Source organism: Rattus norvegicus, chromosome 1, assembly GCF_036323735.1.
Source record: "Rattus norvegicus strain BN/NHsdMcwi chromosome 1, GRCr8, whole genome shotgun sequence".
In the NCBI taxonomy this organism is placed as follows: domain Eukaryota; kingdom Metazoa; phylum Chordata; class Mammalia; order Rodentia; family Muridae; genus Rattus; species Rattus norvegicus.
In genome coordinates this window covers 71,320,232-71,332,775 of record NC_086019.1, presented here as the reverse complement: position 1 = coordinate 71,332,775, position 12,544 = coordinate 71,320,232, and the positions used below count along the sequence as shown (strand labels likewise).

Here is a 12,544-nt window from a genome sequence, read left to right as displayed (position 1 = left end):
GGTCTTACCTGTGGTCCCGAGGCTCAGGTTCGCTCGTGGGGTGCTGCCCAGGGGCTCTCTGCAGCGGCAGCAACCAGGAAGACCTGTGCCGCCCCTTCCGGGAGCTTCAGTGCACCAGGGTTCCAGATGGTCTTTGGCTTTTTCCTCTGGCGTCCGAGATGTGTGTGCAGGGAGCAGTCTCTTCTGGTTTCCCAGGCTTGTCTGCCTCTCTGAAGGTTTAGCTCTCCCTCCCACGGGATTTGGGTGCAGAGAACTGTTTATCTGGTCTGTTTCCTTCAGGGTCCGGCGGGTGTCTCTGGCAGGTGTCCTGCTGCTCCTGGGCCCTCCCCCACGGGAGCCCAGAGGCCTTATACACTTTCCTCTTGGGCCAGGGATGTTGGCAGGGGTGAGCAGTGTTGGTGGTCTCTTCCGCTCTGCAGCCTCAGGAGTGCCCACCTGACCAGGCGGTTGGGTCTCTCTCTCACCGGGTCTGGCGCAAAAAACTTTTCAATATTGTGTGGTGATGCCCAAGAATCATTAGGCTATGTAATATTGGCAGGAAAGTAACATCACCAGTGGCAAGCAATTCTGCGACAAAATCTCTGGGGTCCATGCTTCTCAGAGCACACCCATTGCAGCCAGGCAGTCTAGTGGGCCATCTGCAGAAAATTCACTTGTTTGCCATAACCTTTCCTACATGACTTGTCCCACTGGAACTCACTATGTGGACTATGCTGGCCATGAATGTGCAGGAACAGGTCTGCCCCTGCCTCCAGAGAGAAAGGATTAACGTGAGTCACTACACCCAGAATTTGTGCTCATCTTCAGGTTTCCTTTTCAGTTACTGTGCATGTGTGTAAGCTATGTGAGAATGAAGCTCAGATTTCATAGAATACAACAAAAGTGTCAAAGGACAACGAACATTTTATGAAAAGCATCTTTTTAATATGTGTCTTTTGAGAAATATTAGGCTCCTTTCATTTGTGTTCCATGATTAATTCAGAAACTTAGTAGTGTATAATATTGTCATCATGATCAAACAATTCCTTTATGCCCATGAGTATTGACTGATTTTTGATGATGAATTGCACATGACAGAGAAGAGGAGAAATACTTTGCCCAATGGGAATATTCTCTTGGTCTATCAACTTTGGGGTATTCCACAGAGATCCAAAATGCTAAGCCTTCCCACAGATAAGAACTGTCAGGTGCCCTGTGACTTTTAAGTGGCTGCTGTGTTACTAGGTATGCTTTTTGCTTTAAGGAGAAGTTAGATAGAGAGTCTTTGCCAATGGCAATTGTGGGCTGTTGGGATTTAGACAGGGGCTAGAAGGACAGTCTGCCAACACCAGAGGCCAGAGGCTTCAGTTCCCCCTTCAGTTTGTCCAAATCCATGGGGTGGCCCTGAATGAAAGCACACCAAAAAAAGTTAAGTTGCTTGTCTCCAGAGAGGTGGAGGAATGCTCACCTTCAGGCAGTATCTATTCTCCTGCAGTTGTATTGCTCTTTGAGCCCAATGTAGTCGCCAGATGTTTGCCTTCATACTGGAAGCTTTCCACAGAGATCTCTGGCCTGACCAGGTGCCAGGGTTCAGATAAAAGGAAGAGAATTCAATCAGGAAGGGGGAATCACTTCAGCTGCAGCAGGTGCTCCACCTCTGTCTCTGCATAAGACATCCTAGGCTGGGCTAAGCCAGCAGTAGGCTGGCAAGCCAGTGAGGTGTCCAGGAAAGCTTCTGGTGGAAATTTCAGGAGAGCAGATATCTTCTTCTCCGAGCAGCAGTGTTAAAGCTCTTATGACAGAATCTTATGACAGAATCTATCTCATGAGGAATAGTTCTTGCACCCTTTTAATCCTTCTGGATAGGATTCTTATATATAGTTTGGGAGTGGGTCAGGATCTGACAAAAGGTACTTCCTATTGGCTTGGCCTGAGAGCTTGGGAATGTGTCATCTACATGTGGGAGGGGTTGTTCCTGCTTCTACCTACATGACTGCTGGCCACCAGCCTCTCTACAGGGGGCTGTAGCTGTGTGAGAGGGGCCTGGCCTCCTGGGAGTTTAGGGAAACACATACTGTCCCTTAGAGTCACTGGGGTTTCATCCTTATCTCTACGAGGAGCCAGGATACCTTTCACTACTGCCATTTCAAATGTTATTCCCCTTCCCAATTTCCTGCCCATAAATCCTCATCTCCTCCTCTTCCCTCCCTCCCCCTCCCTCATATGAGTATTCCCCTCATATATCCCCCTTACTGCCCCTCCATATTCCCCTGCACTGAGGGTCCAACCTTGGCAGAACCAAGGACTTCCCCTTCCACTGGTGCCCCATCAAGGTTATTCTCTGCTACAAATGCAGTTGGAGCCCTGGGTCAGTCCATGTGTAGTCTTTAGGTAGCGGTTTGGTCCCTGGAATCTCTGGTTGGTGGAATTGTTTTCCTTATGGGGTTGCAAGCTCCTTTAACTCTTTCAATACTTCCTCTAATTCCCTCCAAGTGGGTCCCGTTCTCAGTTCAGTGGTTTGCTGCTACCATTGACATCTGTATTGGACATGCACTGGATGTGTCTCTCAGGAAACATCTATATTCGGCCCCTTTCAGCATGCATTTTTTAGCTTCTTCAATCTTATCTAGTTTTGGTGACTGTATATATATATGTGCCACATGTGTGGTGGGCTCTGAACGGCCATTCCTCTAGTTGTTTCTCTAAACTTTGATTCCATATTCTCTACTATTGATATTTTCCCCCTTTTAAGAAAGAGTGGGAGCATCTGCATTTTGGTCATCCTTCTTGAACTGACTGTGGTCTGTGGATTACGTCTTGGGTGATTTCAGCTTTTGGGCTCATATCCACTTATCAATGAGTGCATCCCAAGTGTGTTTTTTCTGTGATTGAGTTACCTCACTCAGGATGATATTTTCTAGTTTCATCCATTTGCCTATGAATTTCATGAAGTCATTGTTTTTGATAGCTGAGTAGTACTCTATTGTATAGATGTACCACATTTTTTTAATTCATTCCTCAGTTGAAGGCATCTGGGTTCTTTCCAGCTTCTGGCTATTATAAATAAGGCTGCTATGAACATAGTGGAACATGTGCCTGTGTGTATGTTCGAGCATCTTTTGGGTATATGCCCAGGAGAGGTATATCTGGGTCCTCAGGTAGTGTAATGTCCAATTTTCTGAGGAACCTCCAGACTGATTTCCAGAGTTATTGTACCAGTTTGCAATGCCACCAGCAATGGAGGACTGTTCCTCTTTCTCCCCATTCTCGCCAGGATCTATTGTCACCTGAGTTTTTTATCTTAGCCATTCTGACTGGTGTGATGTGGAATCTCAGGGTTGTTTTGATTTGCATTTCATGATGACTAAGGATGTTGAACATTTCTTTAGGTGCTTTTTGGCCATTAGATAATCCTCAGCTTAGAATGTTTTGTTTAGCTCTGTACTCATTTTTAATAGGGTTATTTGGGTCTCTGGAGTCTAACTTCTTGAGTTCTTTGTATATATTGGATATTAACCCTCTATCAGATGTAGGATTGGTAAAGATCTTTGCCCAATCTGTTGGTTGCCGTTTTGTCCTAATGACAGTGTCCTTTGCCTTACAGAAGATTTGCAGTTTTATGAGGTCCCATTTTTCGATTCTTGATCTTAGAGCATAAGCCATTGGTGTTTTGCTCTAGAAATTTTCCCCAGTGTCCATGTGCAGCAGTCTGGTTTCTATGGGTCAGAATAGGTTTTGTTCAGTGTTCTTCATTCTTCCTCAGGGTTCTTGGGAAAAATGACTCTACATGTGTGTGAACTGTGGTTAAATGAGCCTCAAATATCAGAAAAGAAAGTGAAATATTCAGAGAGAAGGACATTTTTCATGATATTTCCTCTTTCCTTCATGTTTACCATTTTGGCACGTTTTAGCATCTTTCATTTTATTCTGGAAAAGTTCCAGGTGCTTTCTGAAGAATCTTCTTTCCATGTGCAGGCTTACCCCTGCTCAGCCAGATCTGCTCAATGGTGAATCAGCTAAGAGCCCTAAGTGGTATGACAGAGGAGACTGTAGCAAAAAATGTTAGAGGGATTGAGCAAAGGGTGAGGTGCATCTCAAGTGACAGTGTAAAGAAGAAATTGGTTTTGCCATAATCTTATTTCACTAATGATTTTGGAAATTTTCACTGAGAATAATATTACATGTGGTAATAATGGATTTCCCTTTATACAGTTTACAGTGAATAGTCAGTTGTTCTCAGAAATTGATAATTTTCAGTCTCTAAAATCACTGTTTCCTATTCAAAACCATGTTACTTTAACCCAGACTGAAAGCTGCACCCAGCTACAGGGGTATGCAGACCATTTGTACATGAAGCCAATGTCAGTAGAGGATTCCTTTCTAGGACCTGTGACGTTTCTTATTGTTGGTTTTGGCCAGGTTTCCAGTGTAACCAATGTATTTTCTCCCCATTGTAACTGGCCTCGGATTGTACCAGAATGCCTTCTGTTACCCACAAAATAGTCTTGCCACCATGACACCATTGAGTTTGCCTTGCCTGGCAGATGGGGACTGTAGCCCACAGAATCTGAACCTAGATAGGATCTGCCCAGTGCCCCATCATTGTCTTATAGTGTAGTGTCTTCTCTTTGTCTCTAGTTCTAATTCATATAAGCTCACTCTTTTAGTTTCCACTAAGTGCCCAATGCTTTGTCAGGATTTTAATCTTTGCACAGAACCAGTTCTGCTCTGTTGAATAATTGAATTATATTTAAGTCTCGAATTGTATTAATTTCTACATGGTGTGACTAATATCTTTCTATATCCTATTTCAGATTGAGTTGTGTTCAGCTTTGTAAGTCCTCAGGCACATAAATATTGGGAAATCTTTCACAGCCAGAAAAAACCTCTTGCTGCCAATGTGTCTTTGTCACCCCATTTCTGTGTGATCGTCTTTCCTGAGCTGGCACTCATTCACACACTCCAAGAAACTTTCCTTGGTGCTCTATGAATTCTGTCTCACCCATCATCTATTTATATCTGCAAAGTAGCAAATTAAAACACAATTAAAGGGCAGAAGATGTGGCTCAACAGTTAAGGACATTTGTTGCTGTTGCAGTTTCCAGGTTCAATTTTCTGTCACTGCCCAGGGAATTTGCATCCTTCCAGAGCTCATGTTCCAGTGTATTTGTTGCTCCTCTTAGGCTGTAGTCTTTGAGTGCATCAAGTGTACAGACATATATGCAGGCAAAAATACACCTCCCAGTAAAATTCAAAGAAATAACCCTGACTTTTAAAACAAGACCCTAGAACTAATCTGGATGTTTTCCTTAAGGATTCAAGATAACAGTACAGGAAAGAACATAGACATGTCACTTCTAGTGTGATATGGATCCTAAATATGCTGACACCTCATGTCAACACTGGAACAGTTAGGTGATTCCTCTGTATAATAAAGTTGTTTATATTTATGGAGTCCAGAGGTAGAGAACGTCTTGTGCACAATGTATCGTGGCAAAAGAAGTTTCATCATGCTGATATATATATATATAATTAGATACATACCAGTGACTTTTATGAGGATCCCCGGTAAGTGTGGAAGAGTACAGAGAAGTGCTATTATCCAGCATCCCATCAACAGAGAAGTCTGCCATGAGAGGAAAGTGAATTGTATTAAATGCCACAGTTTTCTCATTCTAAGATATAACCACAGGCCTCCAGATGTCACACCTCCTCACTGATCTGTCAGGCATGATGTAGAAAGGTCATGTTGGCACTCTAAATAACTCATGATCAGCAAACTGGATTAGGCATCTGCGTAGTAAAAGAAATTCAATTATTTGCTGCATCTTAATTTTCTCCTAAGTCACATCCAGCAAACTCTTCTATACTGTTCATATATCAAATGCATTGAAACCAAACACATTGAACGACATAATCATTGTCACACTCCAGTGCTGTGGTTTGCAGTTGAGTTTCAAAGATCCTGAAGGTCATGCATACACTCTGATGGAAGTTGGCTGGATGTGCTGTATTCCCTGGGAGCTTTTACGTTTGCTGCAATTTCATTTTCATGTCTTCACTGCTATCTGCCAAGTTATGTGTTGTTCCTGTGACTTCCACTGACCTTCTCATGGAACACCATTCAGAGAAGACAGATCCTATTTCTCTTGCTGATAATCAGCTACTTCACCTGTTGTTTTCAACCTGTGGGTTGAGATTCTGTGGAGGTAAATTGACCCTTGCTAAAGCCATGATGAAATGAATATTCTTATGGTCTCAGGAACTAATACTCCACTCTTTTACCAATATCCAGGTGGGTCTGCTCTCATGCAGATACATACATTTAAGAGTACCTATAACTGTGTTAAAAAGTCAACAACATTTGAGAGATGGAGAATCACACTGGCTTAGAACAGCACATGAACACTTGTCCATTTAAAGACATGTGTGGCCTGAATGTTAATATTCTATCAATACATTGATGTGGATTTTACATGATCAATATTCTCAACCAAAGATGTGCATGTGACAAAGAAAACAGATCCACATTGATTGGATGAATTAATTAGAAAGATACATTTTATCTTGGTATGACTGTAAACCCTTTGTAGTTGATGATTAAAATTGCTGTAACTAGATCTTATGACAATTATTTTTTGAAAAAAAATTATGGTTTTGGCAGATAAAAGATCTATTTCTATTCCAAGACAACAGTGCACACATGTAAAATCAATGTACTCTATCTGCAAGGTAGAATGAAATGTAATGTGAAGGAAAAATCAGATACTCTTCCCTGGTTTGTTGGGTAATGTATCCTAGGTGCCCAGTAGGCATTTGGCTATGACTCTAGTCCCTGGAAGATAAGTTCTCAGTAATAATCCTGAGTAATTGTGTTTTGCACCAGATGTGCATGTTCTGTATTAGCCTGGTGGCAGCTGAGGGCAGAAAAAAGCCTTATATTGTAGTTAAGCTTTCTATTATCATTTTGGTTCTTATTGTGCTTGCCATTATTCATAGCAGAGTTGCATTAATTTTAGCTTTGTATTTTTGACATTTTTATATAAAGTTTTAAGAAGAATTCCTGTGTTTGTTCCTGAGACAGAAACTTGGAGAAGAGCAATAAGAAGAATGAATTCTGCTTTGGTAAATGATCCCCAGGTCAGTGTCCTGTCCTCCTTTCTCTAAAAGTTGTTTTTATTATGAAACCCATTCAAAACTTTAATTCTCTACATCTGGTAATATTATCTAAAGTGTATTTTCTTTGTTTTTTTCCTGATAGTCAATAATGACTTTAGAACTTTCACTTATATACTGCAGCTGTTTCCCATTATATTTAAACTGGATTTTATACTGTGAGGACATAAATTTCCATGGACTTGATACCTGGAATTCTGAAAATTGTCTATTCTAAATGATTCTCAAAGAATATATTTACAGGCAATTTCTACATAGGATACACTTGTATCCTTGCATGTTAGTGGGGAAGATATGTCTCTTGTGCCACATAAATTGCTTTTCAGGAGTGGTCATGTTTCCGGAAACAGGTTTGTGAATGTTGATCTGCAAATATATGGACATCATTAAACAATATATAAAAAAAGAATTTTTGAAGAGTAGAATGGTAAGCAACTCTGTCTTTAATTCTAATAGTAAACATTTCAGCTTCCTAGTGACACAGGTGAGGTTTCAAAAGAATATGTTGCTTGCTCTTTCATAACATTGATTTGTCAGTGAGGTAAAGAAGGTTGCAGTATTATGGTGTCTTTCTTTGTGATTTTTTTTTGTTACAAAGTAATCATGGTTGTGTTGACACTAGAAATCTGTTTGACTTAGGAGAGGTTCTGTTCAATGTTTAATGGTAAATATTTAATACACAGATGAGTATTTTCTCTATTACCTTTGTTTCATTTTTCATATTTGGCATAAACACTACTGTCTCCAACTTTATAATACATCATGTGAACTATAATAGTAAGGAATTTTTAGAGAGTATTGACTTGGTGCTGTGCATAAGCCATCAATTTTCAAGCATAAACCAAGGTTCTTCTTAATTCTCTTAATTTCTTTTTTTTTCTTAATTTCTTTAAGAGGAAGAATACTCCATCCACTTGTGTTTTTCCCCTTTTGCAATCTATGTATTACGTAGAGGAAAATTCTTAGCAATGTAATGATGTTTCTATTTTTCTTTACAATAATATTTTATTTAAGTATAAGTGTTGATCTGCAGTTTTTCATATACACTGCATGATGCATTATACCCCTAGATCCCTGAATTCAGCACCAAACCTTTGAAACTAAAGTCAAGCATTGTAGTGTCTTGCCATATGTGTAGAGAGAATTGAATCAGGTTTCTACGGAGAAACATCAAGTGCCTTTTCCTCCTAGTCTTTTCTCCAGGCTGTAGGTTTACATTCTGATGCACATTTGTCACAGAATCACTATATAACCTTCTATGTTCTAGTTTTAGAAAAGAAAGGAAGATAGGAAGCGCAAGGCCCTGGGTTCGGTCCCCAGCTCCAAAAAAAAGAACAAAAAAAAAAAAAAAAAGAAAGGAAGAATTATAGTTAATATTTATCTGTGTAATTTACAATCCTGCTATACAAATGAGATCAAATACTGAAGAAAAAATAAAGTTGAATTGGAAGATACTAATTTCAATTCAGTCTCCTGAGCAGAACAATGTATTCAAAATTCATAAAAGATTCTCAATTTAAAACTTGATTTGATCAAAGATAACATTATCTGCACCTATTGCCATATACACCATTTATTTCCAGATGCATAGCTAATAATTCTGTTGTAATAGATCATACAGAAGTTATAAAATTATTATCTATATTTTTATGTCAATGTTTAGAAAACTGAATGATTTTAATGTTGCCTAATGCTGTTTTTTCTACTTACTTTGTGGTTGTGATGTAGTCTCATAAAATAAGTTCACAAAGTAGTTGATTCTATGTGTTGTTTAGAATATTTGATAAGTAAACTGATGTTACATTCCTTACTGTTTAAAAAAAATCTCTGACTTTTAATTCACTAGAAATTCTGCATTCCATATACTGTCTCTTTGTTCTAGAAAGGTTGCAGTATTGTACCTAAGCCTCAAGATGCCAAAAGAGTATTTTAGAATAGAGTCAGGTTAAACCTGCCTGAAGACAATATTGTTCTAGTGTGCATATTTGACCAAAGTTGACCCTGGGAGAATTTGGAAACATAATTCTGCTCACCATAACTTTACCATTAATAACATTGGTACCTTCTGTTTGATGTCAGCACATATTTCATAAAGGTACATTCCTGCATCTAGACCTCAGATGTGTTTGTAATATTCCCTAAACATTTGCTGATTATACAACTATTATGCCATCCTGTTTTCAGTGAGATAGGAAAATACAGTAAAACCTATGAGTATTTTAGAAAGTATCTTTTATTAAAAATAAATTAGAATTTAATTTCATGTATTTCAGTATATTTGTCTGAATATGTGCATGTATGCTATGATGGCCTCCAGCCTGTAAAGTTCAGAAGAGAGGACTGGATCACATAGGTAGCTAGATTTAAAAATCTGTTGTTTAGTGCCATGAGGATGCTTGGAACCAAACAACATTTTAAACAAATTTAAAAGACATCATAAGGTCTGGAGAAATGGCTGCATAGGTAAGAGCACTGACTGCTCTTCCAGAGGTCCTGAGTTCAATTCCTAGAAACCACATGGTGGCTCACAACCATCTGTAATGTCTGTAATGTCCTTTTCTGGTATGTCTAAAGAGACTCATATTAATAAGATAAATAAATCTTTTTTAAAAAAGACATTATAGGATCCAAACTACAAACAAATTTTTCAAATTTTGGCAAAATCTTTATCTGCTACTCAGGTCTGAGGAATCATCAGAAAATTCATGGAGAGAGACCTTGTGAATGTAAACACTAATAAGTGATTCCATGCATTGTCCATGGAAGAGTAGCAATGCTTAATTTCTGACACATCTCTGCAGGACTTATAGAAACCTTTTGTTCTTAAATGTTTGCTGTGTCTCACCTATATCACAAAATATCTCTTGTTCTTTAGATTTTTTTTACCTATAAAAGCATTATTGTCCAGCACCACATGGTAAATATGTAATTTTATTATAGGATCTATTAACATTCAAGGATGTGTCTGTGGACTTCTCACAGCAGGAATGGGAATGTCTTGACCATGCTCAGAGGGCATTGTACATGGACGTGATGTTGGAGAATTACAACAATCTACTCTTTGTAGGTAAGAATACTTTTCCTGTAGAATTCCACGTTCATGCTTTGAATTTACCTAATTTGTGAAAATATAAACTGTAAAATGTCTAGAGATTCCTAGAATAAGGGAAGTGAAACTTAGCAACATAATTTTTTCATGGTATTTCCTTTACATATCTCTACTTCTCTGGAAGAGTGACCAGGGCTATGTTCTGTGTAATCCCTTATCTAGCTTTTAAACAAAACTTCAAATTTCAAAGATATTGAATGTTCAGTAATGGAAATAATATTATTGTATACATAATAATGGAAATATTTTAAATTTACTATTGCATTGAACTTCATTTATTTAAGGTTTTTCTAATTTATATTTTAAGATTTTTATTCACTTTACATCCCGATCGCAAACTTCCCCTCTCCTCCCATCGTCCCCCTCATACAGTACCATATTCTCTGAGAAGGGGGAGGTGCCCCCCTGGTTACCAACCCACCCTGACACAACAAATCAGTACAGAATGACACATCCTCTCCAGACAGGGTAGCAGTTAGGGGAAACAGGATCCTCATGCAGATAACAAAGTCAGTGTCAACACTCCTTCCAGTTGTCCAGGTGCCCAACATGAAGATGGAGCTTCATATCTGCTATGTATGTGGGGGAAGGGCACACTGCCCAGCCTGCATATGCTCATTTTTCATCTCTGAGAATCCCCAAGCTTCGATGGTAGTTGACTTTGTTGATATACTTGTGGACTCCCTATTCATTCCACGTCCCTCAATCCTTCCCCCAAATCTCCACAATACTCCCTTAGTTCTGTGTAATATTTGGCTGTGGTTCTTTGCCTAGTTTCCACCAGCTGCTAGGTCGAAGCCTCTCAGAGAACACTTATGGTAGCCTCCTGTGTGCAAGCATGACATCGTGTTATTAATAGTGTTAGGGATTACTTCTTGCCCATGGGATGGGTTTTACCTTGGGTCAGCTACTGGTTGGCCATTCTCTCAGACTCTGCTCCATCTTTGTCCCTGCACTTCTTGCAGGCAGGACAGATTTTGAGTCAAAGGTTTTGTGGGTCTGATAGTGTTTTTATCCTTCCACTGAGAGACCTGCCTGGATATTAGTCATCTGTCAGATGTCGGGTTGGTGAAGATCATTTCCCATTCTGCATGCTGCCATTTTGTCCTATTGACAGTGTCATTTTGCCTTACAAAAGTGTGTTCCATGAGGTCCAGTTTAATAATTATTGATCTTAGTGCCTGGTCTGTGAGTATTCTGTTCAGGAAGTTGCTCTTCAGGAAGTTGCCTCCTGTTCAAATGAGTTCAAGGCTATTCTCCACTTTCCTTTCAATTAATTAGATTAAGTGTATCCAATTTTATGTTGAGGTCTTTGATCCACTTGTACTTGAGTTTTGTGCAGGGTGATAAATTTGTATGTACTTGCATTTTTCTACAAACAGACATCAGCACTGTCTGTTGAAACTGCCTTTTCCCCATCATATGGTTTTGGCCTCCTTGTTATACATACATACATACATACATACATATATACATACATACATACATACATACATACATACATACCAAGCATCTGTAGATATATTGGTTGAATTCTCAGTTTTCAATTCAATTTTGTTCATCAGCCTGTTTGTTTGTATACTAATACAATGGACTTGTTTGTTATTACTATTGCTCTGTAGTGTAGCTTGAAACCAGGGATGGTGATACCTCTCGTGTTCTTTTGTTATACATGATTGTTTTAGCTATCCTGGTTGTTTTGTTTTTCTATATGAAGGTCAGAATTGTTTTCCAAGGTCTATAAAGAATTGTATTAGAATTTTGGTGGGAATTGCATTGAATCTATAGATTGCTCTTGGTAAGATAGCCATTTTTACTGTGTTAATCTTATACCAATCCATGGGTATTGAAGATCTTACATCTTCTGATATCTTCCTCAATGTATGTCTTCAGAGACTTGAAGTTCCTAACATACAGGTCACTTGGTTAGAGTTAACACCAAGATATTTTATATTATTCGTGACTATTTTAACGTATGTGGTTTCTCTGATTGCTTTCTCAGTCTACTTATAGTTTATATAAAGGAGGGCCACTAATTTCTTTGAGTTAGGTTTGTGTGCAGCCACTTTGCTGAAGGTGTTTATAAGCTGTAGAAGTTCTCTGGAAGATTTTTTTTGGGGGGGGGGGGCTTGAGTATGCTATCATATCATCTGCAAATAGCAATACTTTGACTTCTTCTTTTCCAAATATGTATTTCCTCAATCTTCTTTAGTTGTCTTTTTTTTTTTTTATTAACTTGAGTATTTCTTATATACATTTCGAGTGTTATTCCCTTTCCCG

At 38.9% G+C, this 12,544-nt stretch overlaps 1 protein-coding gene across 2 annotated transcripts in view; it reads left to right on the top strand.

The window, feature by feature from the left end:
* The window catches only part of Zfp945 (zinc finger protein 945), a 52,512-nt gene that overhangs the window by 25,252 nt on the left and 14,716 nt on the right, over positions 1-12,544 (top strand). Inside the window, exons 3-4 of one of the 2 annotated variants that reach the window (XM_063277154.1) lie at positions 7,064-7,119; positions 10,096-10,222. In XM_063277154.1, the coding sequence (XP_063133224.1) occupies positions 7,064-7,119; positions 10,096-10,222 (183 nt within the window). Of the gene's footprint in view, positions 1-7,027; positions 7,120-10,095; positions 10,223-12,544 lie in introns of both variants that reach the window. The other variant, XM_006228099.5, reaches the window with a different exon arrangement.